Below are 17,539 nucleotides of genomic sequence, written 5' to 3'. Positions count from 1 at the left end.
GTAGCCGCTCGATTCACTTGGCAGGGGCTCGGGGGCTACGTGGGTCAGTCAGCCCCCTGGGAGATCGAAACAGCTTAGGTGAGAGCAGTGAGGAAGGAAAGCGAGAGGCATACCGTCTCCAGCGAGGTTCGGCTGAAAACAGAGGGCCAGGAGAGAGTGGCCTGGGAGAGGTGAGGACACAGGAGGATGGTTAGTAACAGAGACAGAACTCTTTACGGATCTCGGATGCGTGTTCGGGTCGTTAGGGCGCGCCGTCCGGCGCCACGTCCGACGTTTTCCTCCGCGCGCTCGGATGCTTCAGTGTATGTTCCTTGAAGAAGCTCCCAGCACGTGCAGCAAAACGTCGGACGTCGTGCCAAACAATAGGCGGTACGACCCGAGCAAGCATCAGAAAGCTACAGAGCACAACTGTGAAACGTACGCCGGGAGTAGAAATCTTTCACCGTCACGCACATTCACAGCAATGTCACACAGAGCCACTGGGTGGCGCTTACACACCTGATACAGCGAAAATATCTTTAAGATCAGCGTTACAGAGCTGGACAGCATCAGGAGCAATGTAAACCCGTTTGTATTAACAATACATTTGGTAGACTAAACGAGATTTTATCAGCACTTTGAAGAACGAGACGGTGAAAGAACGTAACAGAAATATCGAAATGGTGGCAGAGCACAAATCAGACGATGTCCCGAGCAGCTTGGACATTTTATTTCGCACATGACGAACCGTACGTTCAGTCTAGCCGTGGAAATCATTCCACAGTTCATTTGATGAAGCCAAATGAAAATATTAATATATCCCTTTATTTATCTAGAAAAGCCTGAGTCTTAAAAAAAAATTCAGCAGGATCCTCGAGCAGGATGTTTGGTGAAATCCTTTTATGATTATTGTATTGGGAATGGTGTACCTGGAGGAAACCCACGCATACTAGAGGATAAACTAACCTCTTCAGAGATCGATTTTTCTAACGCGTGTTTCTAAATGTGGTGGAAAAAGCCGGAAGACCCGGAGAAAAATCCACGCGACCACGGGGAGAACATGCAAACTCCAAACATAGAGCAGGCGGCAGGGTCAGGATCATACTCATGGCCTCCTGCATACCTAGCGAGGTAGTTAACATCTCGCCACTTTGGCACAGGGCTCATACCGCACTGGGGACACACTGCACTATGAACCTAAACATGTAGGACGTTTCCACTCCTTACATAATCATCGGACACGGCAGTAGGGGGAACTGGAAGAGCCCCCTGGCACTTCAGGCCTGCCCTGGGTTTGTTGGTGGTGCCCTGGTTTCCCCAGCCGTGCCTGGGCTCCGCTGGTTCTCGGGCTCCCTTTGTCATCCCCGAGAACCACTGGCATTGGCGACCCGGTTACTCTGTCCCCCTGGACTTCGCCTCCTTGTTGGCCTGAGACCTGGGATACAGCGTTGCTCTCTCTCCTCTCTCCCATGAGTCTGGGCCCCAACCACCCCCATTGCACCTTCTTACCGCATATATACAGTATAAAGCCTCTTGAGATGCCGTTTAATTTAGACGCTAAGTAAATTGAAATAGTTGTAATTGTTGAGTGCTCTGCGCTCACCTACAGGTGCCAGATGACATCCAAGTTTTACAAAACCAAAACTCACATTGCTGTCCATCCGGAGAAGGGTTTCTCATTTTGGGACTCTCAAAGCTGGTTCAAACAAGTTTTAGTAACAACATAATACATATCTGAGCCAATGCACAGATGTTTAAAAAAAACATCTTGAATGACTTTTACACAGTAGATAAATGTTAGTGAATATAAAACGAATGTGCACGTGTACAAAAGCAGCGCGAATCGATAACCATCCTCGGGCAGCAGGGATGTGGATTAAGGGCTACTATTGTATAGCACGAGACGGACAAAGCTTATTGACGTCTGCAGCGCGGGCCACGTGTTGGCAGGCGAGCGACGGGAAGGGCCCGAGGCGCTCCTTCCGCCTTGTGCCGCGCCTCCCGCAGTCTGCGGCATGTCAAGTGCCGGACGCCCCTCCCCAGGACGGCCCTCTCGGGATTCCGCAAATGTTTCCCGGCTGAACGCGGTACGCCGCCTCCATGTACGGCGAACGTGGCTTCAGCGACAAAACCGGGCGCTCCCTGCCGGCAGCTTCGCTCGACGCGACACACCTTCACGCCCTATTCAATCACGGCGGTGTTTACGCGCCGAGCAACGTCCACTTCATCTCCTCAGTGGACGTTGCCCGATCGCCGGCGCGTTCGGGAGCAACCCGTAAAGATGCTGACAAAGCCACAGCCCTAAATTCCCTCGCTTTGACATCGGTGGTTCGCGTGTCGATTGTTACGACGGATTCACACGCGGGCTGGCTTCGTTTTAGGTCGCTGGAGCCCAACACGGCTTATATCCCTTGGAAGCTCTGCTCGGGAGCTGCAACGCGTTCGGCTGGCGGGTGGGCGAGCGGGCGTGCAACGGTCAGCGTCGTGGCCAGCATAACAAATGCATCGTGGCCGAAGGCGTCTGGGGTAGGGGGCACGTGCACGGCAAATCCACACGCGAGGTGGTGCTGCAGTCCGAGCCATCTTGCTGCACAGCACACGATACTGTATATACCGGAGTTGAATGGTATCACGGTCATGCGCCGTGTTGCATAATTCCTACTTTGTTATTTTGGAAGCTGTGCTGTGTTTATCGATTGCAGTTCCATTAAGGTACAAGGCCGATATCAGGCTATGCAAGACGAGAAATTTCATAACAGTATTTTTTCTGGTGGATGTTGCGTGTGTTTATATGACATGTATACGCACTCATCTAACCAAAACAAAACCTATAGACCTGTTTTTGCATGGTTTAAAATACAGAACATGGAAAACTCACCATCTACCCACTCTCAGGGTCAAATTTAACCAAGCACATCACAAATTACTCAATTGGGATTACACATAGCAGCAATCATCGCCCCTCCTGGCAGAGCCATTCCCCATTCTTGAAAATTAGACGAATCCTGGTTTCTTGGGTTCTCACCTGGATCAACATAATAAACCTTAAACCCGACACTTGAGAATATTGGCCGAATCTTATGCTGTAGAGGTGTACTAGCACACAAGGACACCTTGGTGTCTTTGTGCAGCGCTTGCTGGCCGACCTTAGCAAGGTGTTGCCCGCCAGTTTGTTGGCTCCCTGCCAGCTCAATCATCTTACCGCATAATTTACTTTGCCCCTGTCCACTCAACTCTCTCTTTCCTCTTGCTTCCCTTTCCTGCTTTAAACTTACAAACAGGTTATTCTCAGAGATCCATCCCCCTATGCTGAACACATCTTCCCCTTCATTAAAACTGACACCTTCCCCTTGTATCATCCTGCTCCTGTGTTTTCTGCGTTCAACTTTGATGGAAAAATATAAACGTAGTGTTAAATAAAACGGCACGTGGAAACGCGACTGCTGGGCAGGAGGCCCAATTGGTTCCTTGAGTGGCGTGTTTTCCCCGCTGTGGTTCCGGCCGCAATGGATATTTGGTCACGATGCGCTCATCCGGCCTCGCCCTTTTGGAAATTGATGTCGATGTTTTGAACGAGCGCTAGCCGTGATTTGTTCCTCTGAACCAGTGCACGGGATATTAACTTCGAGAAAAGGTCACCGTATGAATAAAATAACGGGAGATAAAATGTAGCTCGGATTATGTAATTTAGACATGTGGCGGAGCACATTCGGCACACTGAGTAAATCTATTTTACAATTATAGAAATAATAGGGAAAACACAAGGGGAACGATATGAGAAGGGAATAAAGCTTTGTCTGCACGTGTCAATTATGGCCCGCCACCACAGATAGGGTATATTGTTGGACGAAATCTTGCCACTATGTTAAACTAGTATGAGTAAATGTGTTCCCATTCCACTAAGAAATTGTATTCACCTTTACGTATACAGCACCTTCAAAGGCAATCTCATTTGGATGCTTCGTGAATGCATATTGAGTACAATCACATTATAAATGACGTACCAATGCACCGAATCAACAGTAAATATCGACTCTCAAAAGCCTGCGATACACGCATAAAGCTGCATGCGTAAGAATCAATGCTTTAAGTTTCGTACACGGTGCATGCAGCAGGTTCATTTCACACTTGCAGACACAAGCGTCCGCTACATTCAACACAATTTAAAACAATGATAGTAATAATAATTTATTGAATCGAGCTGTGGCAATGAATAGCAACGATTCATAACATTGTCAGCGGAGCGAATAATTACGCCACCGATAAATTCGACCGTGAGCACGTTATCAAATAAACACTGGGCTCCAATTGCAGTGCAAAGGAACTCAAATGCATTCAGTGGCTTCACTCAAATTCCCTGCGATACCATCGTCGGGACTCCTTGACAGTTAACGTAAATCTCGTTGACATCCCTTGCACCAAGTAGACGATTTATTTTTTGTTTGCCGTAAAAAGGTGAAAATGTTTTGCTACCATGCCAAATGCGAGCGTAGCGCCGCTCTTTGAGTAGACCCAGAGACGCACGCACGTAGACGCACAGGGCCGTTTACACTCCATCAAAGCCCAAAAATGAGACACAGCTGGCATCCACAATGGCAGAGGGGCAGCACCACCCCCCTGCCATCCTGTCGGCTCCGCTGCAGGAAATGCCAGCGCAGTGTTGCAGCGACCTCTGCCCCCTGCTGCAGTAAACAAGCCCCGCTGATTAAACCTTCCCGCCAGAGCCACGCTTAAAAAACAACCTCCAAGCGGTCGCCCGTGGAAATTGGTCCAATGCAAAACTGTCTGTCTCTGAAGTAGAGACAAATAAATCAGCATTCCCTACCAGCTGACAGGTCAGTCGCTATGGCACTGCATTGTCAGCACCGCATTGGACCCAATCACCCACTCAAGAATTCAAAGGTGTACATTTTATGTTAGATATAAATTTTCTAAACGAATCTCTAGAACGTTAAAATTGTCATTTCATAAGAGCTACAGGGCCTTGCTGCTGAGTCTAAATGGGATGAATTCCCTCAGGACCAAAATCTCGCCAAGACTGTGACCCACTGGTTTTTCTAGGCATGTAAAGATTTTTCAATTGAGATCGATTGCTTGGGGCACGACACATGCATTCAACTGTGAATACGAGAAATTATTATTTTCTAAATGTATGTTTATTCCACCGCTATATATTCTATAAATGTATTTCCATGTTTATATTTTTCATTTTATTACAATAAAAATATAACATCTATTTCGTGAACTAAATCATGATCCTGAACAAAGGCAACTCAGTGAATCCTAGAGGAACTAATTATAGGATTACCGGTGTTGAATTTAAATAGGGGCAAAGATCACAAACAAAAGTGTTGCACTACAAATACAGAGTATTATTTTTGACTGTACTTGCTTGCCCAGAAAAGCCTCACTGAGTCTCAAGATGCTATTTTAAGGAGGGTCCTGCCAAGTTTTCACAGTAGGGGGGATTGTGTTTTTGAGAAATTTCGATTGAGTAATGTGCAGGTATTTATTACAATTGCGATGTTTGGTCAATACCAGATGCACTGTTTTTTGTTGTTGTTGCCTGGGGTGAAAACGTAGAACACGGAGGACACCCATGCAGAACAAGGGGGGAACATACACACTCCACACAGAAAGCAGTCAGAGCCTGGAATCGAACCCAGGTGCTTCTTTCTCTGAGGCAAGTGTTACCAATGCACAACCCTTCTGGCAAAAATTGGTGATAAGGACAACAGCATCAAACCATGCAAGATATTTCTAGCAGCACAAAAAAAGATAGTGCTGAGGAGACCCATCTGAAAAATGTACGGTCCATTATAATTACCTATGGGTGTCAACTAAACTAATAGATCTTTGAGGCGTTTTTGAGCTGTACCACATGTTGTTCGGCATGACGTCCGACGTTTCGATACGAATTGAATATCCTATGAAGCTCCCAGCGTATTGAGCGAAAAGTCAGACATCATGCCGAAAAACTCGCAGTACAAACTAAACACATTGGACATAACTGCTAAAACCTACATAGCAAGTAGCCATAGATAATTGTTATACCTCTTATCGTTTTCCATACTCAAAGACAAAGATCCCCCTATAGCCCAAACAGACTTGGGGCAAATGCTGTTAAGCAAGCACCTATGAAGGCCGGCATGGCACACGAGGGGGTGGGTGGCCAGCACCACGCCCGGCCGCCTTTGTCTCCCCAGTGGAAACGTTTACACACCACACAAGGTTCTCATTTGAGGCCGAGTCGAGCTAGGGGAGGCCCAGTACCGGTTCAGACAACTGTCACTGATGTTGGTGGCCGTGAGCAGGAAACCGAACCCACGACGCGTCCGTTCCCACAAGTGCTGGGTACCTACCCTGGCACGGCGCTTCTCAGGGCTGGCGTTCACGGAGCCCGGCTCAGCGGAGCTGGTGGAAGAGAAGGAGCCCTTGCGAGTGAAGAGGAAGGGCATGCAGGACGAGGAGGCCATGTCTGGCCCCACAGCCACACCGCCATCCGCGTCCCCTCCATCTCTGGGGATGCAAAGCCCACCGATTTCCCCATTTAGCGAGCGCCGAGTAAGACAGCCGTGGGCACGTCCTAGGCGGCGGTGTGGCCAACGACAGGCATAACCAACTGCCCTTATAGTTTTACAAGATTTGTTTTATCGAGCGGTTCTGCGCTCTTTTCGTTTAAAATCTTGTCAGTTTTATTCGGAGTGTGCTATCGGCATTTCCACCAAGATGAAATATCTATTCAGATCTCTTGCAGAGCCGTGCGAGTGACCCTATGAGCTACGAGAACAGTCCATGGAAACGGGGAGCTGGAGTTTAGCCAATTAAGCACATAACTAAATTTAATGTGGAGGCTATGGGTGCAGCGGTGGCGAGATGTTAACTTCTTTGCCTGGTGTACAGGAGGTCGTGGGTTTGAACCAAATCCTGACGCCTGCTATATTTGGAGTTCGCATGTCTAACTCCCTGTGGCTCTGCGAATTTTTCTCCAGGTCCTCCGGTTTTTCCCTCCGCATTTGGCCACTTAATTGAGCGATCATTTATGACCAAGTTACTTCTGAAAAATAAATCTATAGCTCAGCGGGCCTTACCTAGTAAAATAAAAATAGCTTCGTTTAGTTTTTATCCATCGATGAATGGGCTTATACCATCGACCGCACTTGCAAACTTAATCAAATGCAGCTGCCTGCATTCAAATCCAGGATCTCAGCAGTGTCAGCCGAGACTCCAGAGCCACCCGGGCTACCTCTTAAGACTGCCTTTCTCTTAAAACCACTGCCAGTGTTGACACACACAGTACTCAATTTGGGTTGAGCAGACCTAGGGGAGGCCCGGGTCACGTGTAGGCTGGGCTAACATTTGTTTTGTCCGTTGGCTTTGCTGTGGTTTTGCATGAAATGTGATAACAGACCAGACACAGCGCAATCACTGGTATTATGCAATAGGGTTTATTTAAACCCAATAGGAGACCCACTGCAAATAGATAGTGCTTCTCTTTGTCAATGGGAGACTTTGGGGGGAAAAAAAAAGATGCAAATGCAGAGAGACGGGCACAACATTGGTGCAATAGCAAGCATGCATTGCGCAGTGAATGCATGCTATCCAATAAAACGAAAACTACTTCCACCTCTGTAAACCTAAGCGCCTCTAATTGGGAATGTTTATAACCCTGGCAGAAGTATTAATAGGTAATAAGGTGGCGATGGGGCTCAGTGATTGGTCGCAGGGGGAATACAAAACCACAATAGGAATCGCAGGGAATGCTGCTCTTTCCCGTGACTTGCGAGAGTGCTGCCTGTTAAGTTTTTCGGGTTGTGCAGCGATTTGGAGGAGCAAGTCGGTGCTATTGATATATTTTAGTCAGTGTTACACTGTATAATGGTTACGAAGTAAACGTGTAGCGCAGTTTTTTTTTTATCTGCGTGGGTAAAAGCGACTTTCCAAATCGAATGCCACGCCTCGAACAATAGTGTCAAATTCATCTGTGGCCATCTGTCTTCAATTACGTTTTCTTACGAATGTTATTTCCCTACGCACGGACTTTACATATATTACAGTATTCCCTCGTTATTCTCAAGGGATGCGTTCCGGAGATGCTCGTGAATAGCAAATTTCGCGGATAATGATATTGGCCTACGAATATCGTATGCACAACGTTTGCAGATGATTCTAAAGCTTAAAAAAGTTATCTCCCTCTCTATCGCTCTCATCTCTTCTCTCTCGTCATTTTAGCTCAACACTTTCTCGCATCACATTCTGTCTCCTCACTTTATCTCATCACTAACTTTCTCTCTCTCTCGATCCAGTCGTGTAGAGTTCCAGATGCGATTCGCGGATAGCTAAGATCGCGAATAGCAAGTTCATAAATAACGAGGTAATACTGTACACGTATTTACGCACAACGGGTGTACACATGCAGTGGATATTGTTGCCTCTCCAAATGAATTCCCTGTTGAGCTTTCTGTGTCGTATTTTGAGATGGGGAAAAGCTCCCCCTCTGAACTCTCACAGTGAGCATTGTGCCAAATTGTTGGAGAATGGCTCTGAAAGATGGTGTTACAGAACTACTTCTGAATTCATGACATGCCAATTTGTTACTAGTACAGCACAGCAGTGTGTTGGAGAGCAAATCCAGAGCATTTACAATCTGATTTGTGGAAAATCAGGAGGATTTCTCCACAAATCTGGCTGTCCGCCTGATGATGCGCGTTGTACTTACCGGCGAAACGCCGTACTCAGATTGTAAATTATGTGGATTTGCTCTCCAACACACCGGTGTGCTGTACTAGTAATGAATTGGTATGTTCTGTTTACGTGACAAACCTTACTAATTAGCTGTGTCGGGTGGTGGCAGATTTAACGACACATTTATATTTACACGATCTAACCCAAAAAAAAAACAATATATAGGATATTGGTCGCGAAAGCCTACGTACTATACTTTTGAACTCCTTTCAAAGGGGCCTCTTTGTCTCCACTGGCGGTACACATTTTATATACCCCTGCGAAGTGCGTTTGCTGCCAGTCAATCAAATGCATTTTTTTAAATTGTCAGAGCTGGAAATCAGCTGGATTAGGTGAAGAGCCAAGTTTGTGCGCAGTCATTGGCGACCAGGCTAAGATCATGAACTCATTACACTTGAAAACATGGTTTAATCATGGATGACTGAAACCCAGATTCAAACCCAGTGTGTCTCAGTGTTGCCGACTCAGTGCTCTGTCATTGTTCAGGCCCCATGAGCCACCTGGCCACCTCCACTCAGTGTATTTTAATAATCCAAAACACTTTTTTGCAACCTACACTGCTTAGATTTGAGACTTTTTGCAAAGATGGTTAGCAAAATGAAGACATCAATTAACTTGTAATAATCATCACCGTTGATATTTGGGCTTCCAAATTAAAGCTTCAACAAGACGCATTTACAAATGAGGCCATTTCACTCAATTTTGTTGCCTACTTTCATCTGCAAATGCCACCAGAGCTAATCGTGTAATTCCAACTGGTGGTTAAATGTCACCCGAGTGAATGTCGCGATTCAGAGTGAGTGCTAATGACTGCGCGTGAACGGGCGGAACCGTGATCCCCCAGTCAGTGCACTGCGCTACGAACCCGGTGACCTGCGTTTGATTCCCGGCTAAGACTAACATCAATGGTGGTTATCTGAACCGGTCCTTGGCCAGTCCTCGGTCAACTCGACCCTAAATGACAAGCTATGCATGGTATCAATGACAATATCGGTGTAGATTCGACCCATGCTTGACATTCCGGTTCAGAAGCTATCCCGATTTGTGAGAAACAGGCAGCCGGGCAGGTGTCTTGGTCACACCACCCCTTCGTGCGCCGGGCAGGTCTTAACAAAGACCTCTCATATAGCCTCGAACAGGGCAAGTGCTGTTAGCGAGCAGCACCTATGAAGGCCGGCACGGCACACGAGCGGGTGGGTGGCCAACACCGCACTCAGGCGCCTTTGTCTCCCTCGTGGCGATGTTTACACACCGCACCAGGTACAGGTGACACCCGACGTACGACGGCTCGACTTGCTTATCTGACCTTTCTTATAGTCAGTAAGAGCCCCGCACAGTAGCGACCAAAACTCGCATCTACTGCCGCCTAACGACTGCTACCGACGCCGGCTCGATTGGCGACGAGTCTGCGCGTGCAGACTCTTAGTGTAGTGTATAGTAGCGTAGTGTATAGTAGCGTAGTGTATAGTAGTGTTTAGTAGTGGTGTACAGGCGATATGTCATGCTCGTCGCCTGATGGCGCTGCTTTGCTCTTCTGCCGTATGGGTATGTCCAGTGTAGCCCGACAGACTGCAGCTGCGCTCAGAGCAAACGAAGCGTCTCGCTTGCAACGCTCCTCACTTTTTCTAAACATTTTGAAAAATTGTCGCCTTCCACTATGTCTGAGAAAAGAGGAAATGCGATGCACATGCAGAAAAGTACTGAAGAAATTTCAAATGTGTTTGTTTTTACTTAATGTTTGTAAAAGTTACGTTAAGTTACCATAAATGTTTGTTAGGGTTACTTTCATGTATTTTCTGGGTCAATTTTGGTATTTGAATGGTATGTAATGGGTTTCCAGGAACGGAACCCCAATTTATAACATCGCGCCTATGGGGAATGAGAGTTCGACTTACGACGGCTCCACTTGAGACCGTCCAGGGGGTCGCCTGTACTCAATTTGAGGCTAAGTCGACCTAGAGGAGGCCCAGGACTGGTTCAGATAGTCGTCGCTGGTGTTGGCCGTGAGCGGGCTTAACAGGCACTCGCTAATAGCACTTGCGCCAACGGTTCGTACTTATATCTGTCGAGATCTTAGTTATTATACGTACTTAGATGCAGCATGTCTGCGTTGAAGGCAACTGGTTCTGGGAGCCACTGCGACTCACCTGGGCAGCGTCGACGCTCGCTGGTCTTTCTCAGACTTCCTCCCTCGACCCGATCGCCGCAGCGAGGCCCTGCGCGGGAGAGAACACACGGCCATCAGTCACTGGTGCGGGCGAGACGACAAGACCTCCCCATATCATCATCGTCGTCGTCGTCGTCGCCATGCTCGTTATGTTGCTGCCGGCAATAAAATATCCTTGTTGATATACATACTGCTGCTGCATCACAACACCGGTGTCCGAAGCGATTCCCGGTAGTGACCATTAAACCTAGAACTCCAATCCATAAAAAGAACTCGCCTCGCAGATAAGCAGGCGGCGATAACGACCTCCCGTCACTGTAACTCACGTGAATGACCTATTATGAAACTGCTTTGCTCTGGTCCCAAGGTGGTCACACGAGGTACGTGGCAAATATTAAGCGAGCCTCCAGGGCCTTCCTGCTGAAAAAAATGGAATGACCTTGGGAAGCGAGAGGCACATGGGGGCCTAATGAAGCCAAGCTCAAGCAGCGCACCACATCGATTTGATTGCATAATAATAATAATAATGCAATGTGAATAAAAGAAAGTCACTTCCACCGGCACTGTGAGCTGCGGTGTAAAATGTGAAGGGGAACACCGAGTTGAACGAAACAGGAAGCGTGATGGAATATGCGGCTACTGCATGTGGCTTCTTTTGAATATAATTTACCAGGTCTTGTGAACCATGATGTTACGTACAAGTGCGTAGGATTTCGCGGTTGTGCTGCCTTGCTTTCTGATGTGTTTTCGGGCTTGTTGCCGCGTTTTGTTCGGTATGATGCCTGACGTTTCGCTGAAGGTGCTCCCGGCGTGTGAAACTAATGAAAAGCTACGATATTACGTGCCAAGGGAAAAGAAAAAAAAAACTTCCGCGATCATTCAATGAGAAATGTAAAAAAAGTAAAAGCCAACATAACAGGTGTAAATTGGCAACATTGTAAAAAAAAAAAAACGAAGGCTGCATACATGAAATATTTTTCCGACGACAGTTACGCACAGCTGCGGTGCCTTGCTGGGGCGGTACCATGACAAAATCCCAAAACTCCCGAATGCCGGCGATCGGCCGCCCCACCGCCACGCAGGAACACCCGATCCCTTACTTGACGGCATTCGTCGCGGTGCAGGGAACCGGTGTTCGGTGATCGGCTATTAATAACCGGCATCCTTAGGCAAAGGGTCAGAGAGGCCGTGCTGATAAAAAAAAATACACATCAAGGCCCAGTTGACTCGGCTTATTCATCGACCTTGCTGTTTCCCTCCGCCAAGCGTTCGCCGCTCACGGTTAACCTTGGGGCTGTTCTTGCGAACAACGCAGCCTCGTTGTTCTGCCCCTTGCCGTCCCGAGGGAGCGCAATCGGGGAACGAGCATCGACCAATCAAATGGGGGGCACATCAAAGGGCACTTTGCTCAAGGCGGATGCCGGCGGTGGCTCCGGGGGTTAAACTCGCCCCGCATTGTCACACGGACGCCAGCGGACACTTGGGGACGCGATGTGTTATTCTGGCGTACACATTGGAAATCACTGCAATTTCAAAATGTATTGTGGAGGAAAAATACAGCTTAAACGTAGCACGCTTTTGCTCCACTTGTTGGGGTGCAATTTGCATGCCAATATTTAGAAGGCTACAATAGTACACTTACACTGTTGTGTCTAAAGTGGTCTGTTACTTTTATCGTGCATTTCCCCCCCCCCCCCCCCCCCCAGTTTTCACAATGCGAGATTCAGGGACATGGTAAGAGTTTTTGTTTGTGTTGTTCGGCCGTTGTGTTGATTTGCAAACGGCATTTTTGCTCAACACATGCCGCTGTCAACCTATCACTTTTCTCACCTACCATTTTCCTGGCAGGCACGTCATGTTTGAAATCAGTAGAAAAGCAGCATTCGGTTTTCCTGTCTGCTTATTTAATAAAAATAAAGATTACGTGTCCTGAATGTCAGACCCTCTATTATTAGGTTGCAATTTTATTACATCTGCTCCAGGCAATCTATACTGTTTTAAAACAAATTATCTGTCTCGAAACCTTGATAATCCATCTTCCTTTACCTATCTATATATGCATACAGTATATATAAATTATATATGGATATATACATTATATCTATCCAAAAATGCAATGTCTTTTTACATTACAAGCAATTGATTTTACATTGTGCTGCTAATTTAAATGTATTATTCTTTAATATTTTTTTTACTTTAACATTACATATAGGATGGGAAAAATATTGAAAAAAAACAATCTCTGCACGTTAAAAACAAATGTGTTTATAGGTTAATGGTAAGTTATTGTGAATTCACTTACACCGCATGTAAGAGACACCAAAGTAAAAAGTGTCGTCAGCAAATCCATCGCTTCCTCTGAATAAGTATCTCGTTTAGGGAATGTTTGCGAAGCTAATAACTCTCAATTGAAGTTGTCGTCTAAAACCTCGTGTGTTTGATGCAGTATTTAAAATAGCTTAAAAGCTAAAGCGAATCAGATTTATTCAGGGCTAAATCTCTCACTGAATACTTCCCGGGTCAATGGCAGAAAGGCGTAGGTGGTACGGGACTCGTAGACACAGCCAGTGAGAGGTACGATGGACGTGGTGTGCTGGGTTTGCTGCCCAGGACGGACCCCAGCTGAAACGAGTGTTTTCTGGCTACGGTCACGAACCCAATGTCGAGGAACTTGAGCCGGGATTTGCTGGTGGGCGTGTCCTCGGGTCCTTCTCCTGGGCTGGAGAAGCCAGCATCCTTGTCCTCGTCTCCAGTACGAGCATCCGACGCTGGGGGGGAAAAAAAAAACAAAAGCAGAATGTATCAAAATATGCATTTATACTGGAGGAATCCGATGAGCTACACAGCTCTTTTTCGCAGACGTCCAAAGCGCCAGAAGACCGCCCCCGTCTCCATCACTCGGCAAAACGACAGGGCCTGTACTACAGCTGGCAGGCTATTTACAAAACCTACCCACCAACCTAGCATCCCACAATTATCCTTCAACTCACCTGCACTAATCATGGGTGTGCCAGAGTGAGGCCAAATCCAGTGAGATGGAGAGCGACGGAGGAAGGTTAATCAGCCATGTAGTGGCCCCCGCCCCTCCCGCCTCTCATCATTAAGCTCCAATTCCTTGGTGGCTAAGCAGCCTTAACAAAATAAGAGTGGAGCACAGGCGAAGGAAGGTGGGGGTGTGGGGTGTAGTGAGCACATTAGATTCCCCTTTAAAAGGACAACAACCCTGTCCAATCACTCGTGCATTATGGAATTAACGAGGAAGCCGTCTCCACAAATCCAAGGTCTCATTGTTCCTGGCACAGCAGGAGATCCCACCATGCGACGCCGATTAAGGATACACACGGCAGGAGTTTCGGGCTCACTGGCTTGCCGGTGTTGGCTCTCACCACCGTTCGTGCTATTGTCGAGCAACATCACAGCCAGAAATGGACAACAAAATACAGATCACTCGGGCGGCTTTACAAAACAGTAACATTTTTGTAAAAAGGGAAACGTGGCACTTCGATTTACAAACTCGTTTAAACATTTATTGCGTCTAAAAAAAAAAACTCCGAGACAGCTCTTGTATAACCTGTCGACTCCGCTTCACTAAGCCTGAACTTATGAAGTGTTTTTTTTTTGTCCCTACAATTTTTGATCTTTCCAAAGGAATGCTGGTTCAGATTTACTCCCTTTGAGAATTCATTCCTGGCAGTCCCAAACTCGGCTGTGCCACGGCGTGCGTGTTTACTTGCGAGCAGGGTACCACCTCGCAATGCCAGGGACACATGCCCGTGCCGCTGCGACAAAAGCATCGGAAACAAAGGACGCATTTTTTAATTACTTCCGAGTAACCGCTTTCATTCTGCGGAGAGTGAAGATGCGCGGCGTTTTTTCCCCATGGGGCGTTTAATTGCTCGGCGGTTTCGCGTGCAGCAACTGGGGCGCATGATGTTCGCAAAGTCCGTATTCCCCCAAGCTCGCGCATTTACTTTGTTCGTCATGAAAACGGCTGAGCACTCGCATGTTAAATGAAGGTACATTTTTAAAAGATGCATCCTGAGACATCTGGTGTGGATGCATTCATTTATTTACATTCCAGTTGTTTACCCAGGAAAGCTTCACCGAGTCTCACGACACTTTATTTTTTGTTCACTGTAGGGGGCAATGATTTCTTTGCGAATTCCAATTGAGAACCTTTCCGGATTTTTTTTCAATTGGGTAAATTTGGACCACGAATCCGGCACGCAATGGCCCGCTCATTGCGAACCACGTTATGCAACACCGCAGCAGCAACAATCGGGGGGGGGGCCGGGTGGCTGGATTCGAATAGAGAACCTCGACAACCAACTGTGAATGCTCTACCGCTAGGCCATGTCGCCGTAACCAGGCTGCTTTTTAATCAGTTATTGATTATTTAAAACAGGTGTTAATAGGGTCGTGGCCTGCCTGTAGCTGCCACCACTGTACTTACATTCCAAGTTTTTTTTAATCAGCAACCCTGTATTCCTTATTAACCTAATTACATGCCGATTGTGTATTGTGGCTGAAATCTGGGTGGATGAGACCTAGCGAATATTAATCCCATTGTACATGGTGGTCCAGATGTATTATAATTGACCCCTAACATTGTTTACCTCTGCATATTCATTTCGGTTTTAAATAAACCTTACTTATTTTGTTTCCCATTTTAGATAATTAAATTGGGGTCACAAGACATCTGGACCACCCCCGTACATATCAATGAACTGGTGTGACTGTGCAAATATGCCAAAATTTTTGTCTAGCAAGTGCAGGTAGCTTTTACAGAAAATCATGCGCAGCATTTCCCAATTCTTTTCTGTTTGGCACTACAGCAGTGCAATATCATTTCAAAGCTGCAAAGGTTAAGAAAGAAAGATACAACCTTGCAGGTGATTGAAGATTGAATGCAATGCTACATTCCATAATCAGTAAAAAAAAATCTATTTTTTATTTTAACAGGGAAAGCCCACTGAGCTATATAGCTCTTTTTCAAAAGCGATCTGGCCATCACAAATTATAGCTCAATAAAGTGGCTTATCACGTGGGAATTTATATCAGCCAAATATTCTATATGCGGGTTTATAAATGTGGTGGGGAAAAACCGGAGGACCTGGAGCAAAATCTACGCGGCCACGGGGAGAACAGGCACCAGGATCGAGGTCAAACCCATGACCTCCTGTGTACCAAGCGAGGTAGTTATATATCTCGCCACCGCGGCACCTATTCTATATTTACAGATTTTAAAAAACTCTGATTCTCTGTATGACATGCAATTAAAATTTCAACTGACTGGCCTTTTAGAGACAAAGAGCGTGAGAATTGACAACATGGACGGAATGCAAATGCCACGTTGAACATAATTACCACCAAACAGGTCATGGCACTCGGCCTAATTGAGGTTCTGACTCAGGATGTGCTTCACGTACAGGACACCCGGCTTCACGAGCCACCCTGACGACCCAACACCAATGTGACCTGCCACCTTTCGCTCCCACTCGACCCCTTTCCATCTCCATGGGATAGAGTGTCACCACCCCCCCCCCCCCCTCGTGCGAGTAAGTTTTCTCCGAGTGCTCCGGTTTCCTCCCACACGTAGACACTCGTTGATTGAACGACAAAGCCTGGATGTGTATAGAGGACCGCAGAGCTTGGGAGAAACATTTGGTGCTGGCTCGCTGCGAGGCTGAACTCTCCCGCTCGTCTGTTGCTTTCCTCGTCCCTCCGAGTCGTACTTGCTCTCTTCGAGAGTGAGCGAACGCTGTTCTGCGCATTGCTCATCGGAATTATTATGGATGCCATCCGCATGTGTGTGCACGTGATGATACGGGTGTTTTCGTTTGACCAACTGCTCTGTGATCGTTATCACGCTCTTGCTCATGGTCTTGCAACGCGTCTGTGGTTTGCGCATGTGTGTGTGTTTTTGTTTTTTAATATTGGCCACTGTGGGGGTGACTCATGGTTCGTTTGAGACAGCCGCTCACAACGATAAGTAGAGTGCCGGGCAGCCTAAACACGTCAAGATTGAAAAGTGAGCATTGCAGGTAGTGTACCAGTCAGTAAACTCAGTCAATGAACCCATACCACCTGGGTCTGTTCCATGATACGTCAATGAGCCGTCGAGGCTTTAAATGGCCTCCAAGTCCACCTATCCTGGCGCAAGCACTCTAGGGATGTCACCGTCACTTAGTGGCGAACGGTTATTGTTGCTGTCGTTATGCATGTGTGTATGTGTGTGTGCATTTGTGGGGAGCGATAGTGTACCGGTTAGCGCGCTGCGCTATGAACCCGACGACACGGGTTCGATTCCCGCTCACGGCCAACACCAGTGACGATTATCTGAACCGGTCCCGGGCCTCCCCTAGGTCGACTCAGCCTAAAATGAGTACCTGGTGCAGTGTGTAAACATCGCCACTAGGGAGACAAAGGCGGTCGGGCGTAGTGTTGGCCACCCACCCCCTTCGTGTACTGTTCCGGCCTTCATAGGTGCTCGCTAACAGCACTTGCCCCTACAGTCTGTTAAGGCTATATGGGGAATCTTTGTCTTTGTGCATTTGTGTGCTCAGACACTGCCAGATCGAGGTAGATACACAGGTATGGTATGGGCAAGATAAGAAATGGGGTGATGTGGATCTGGGCTGGTGTGCA

At 47.1% G+C, this 17,539-nt stretch overlaps 1 protein-coding gene across 4 annotated transcripts in view; it reads right to left on the bottom strand.

The window, feature by feature from the left end:
* LOC116948594 (uncharacterized) overlaps positions 1-17,539 on the bottom strand; it is a 138,888-nt gene that overhangs the window by 11,633 nt on the left and 109,716 nt on the right. For 3 of the 4 annotated variants that reach the window (XM_032965407.2, XM_032965406.2, XM_032965408.2), the window contains exons 14-17: positions 13,548-13,659; positions 10,872-10,940; positions 6,342-6,498; positions 114-161 (exon numbers count right to left, since the gene is read on the bottom strand). In XM_032965407.2, the coding sequence (XP_032821298.2) occupies positions 114-161; positions 6,342-6,498; positions 10,872-10,940; positions 13,548-13,659 (386 nt within the window). The remainder of the gene's footprint in view (positions 1-113; positions 162-6,341; positions 6,499-10,871; positions 10,941-13,547; positions 13,660-17,539) is intronic. The other variant, XM_032965409.2, reaches the window with a different exon arrangement.

Source organism: Petromyzon marinus, chromosome 34, assembly GCF_048934315.1.
Source record: "Petromyzon marinus isolate PM22_M1 ecotype Great Lakes invasive population chromosome 34, UKy_Petmar_22M1.pri1.0, whole genome shotgun sequence".
Classification (NCBI taxonomy): Eukaryota; Metazoa; Chordata; class Hyperoartia; order Petromyzontiformes; family Petromyzontidae; genus Petromyzon; species Petromyzon marinus.
This window is presented reverse-complemented; position numbering and strand designations above follow the sequence as displayed.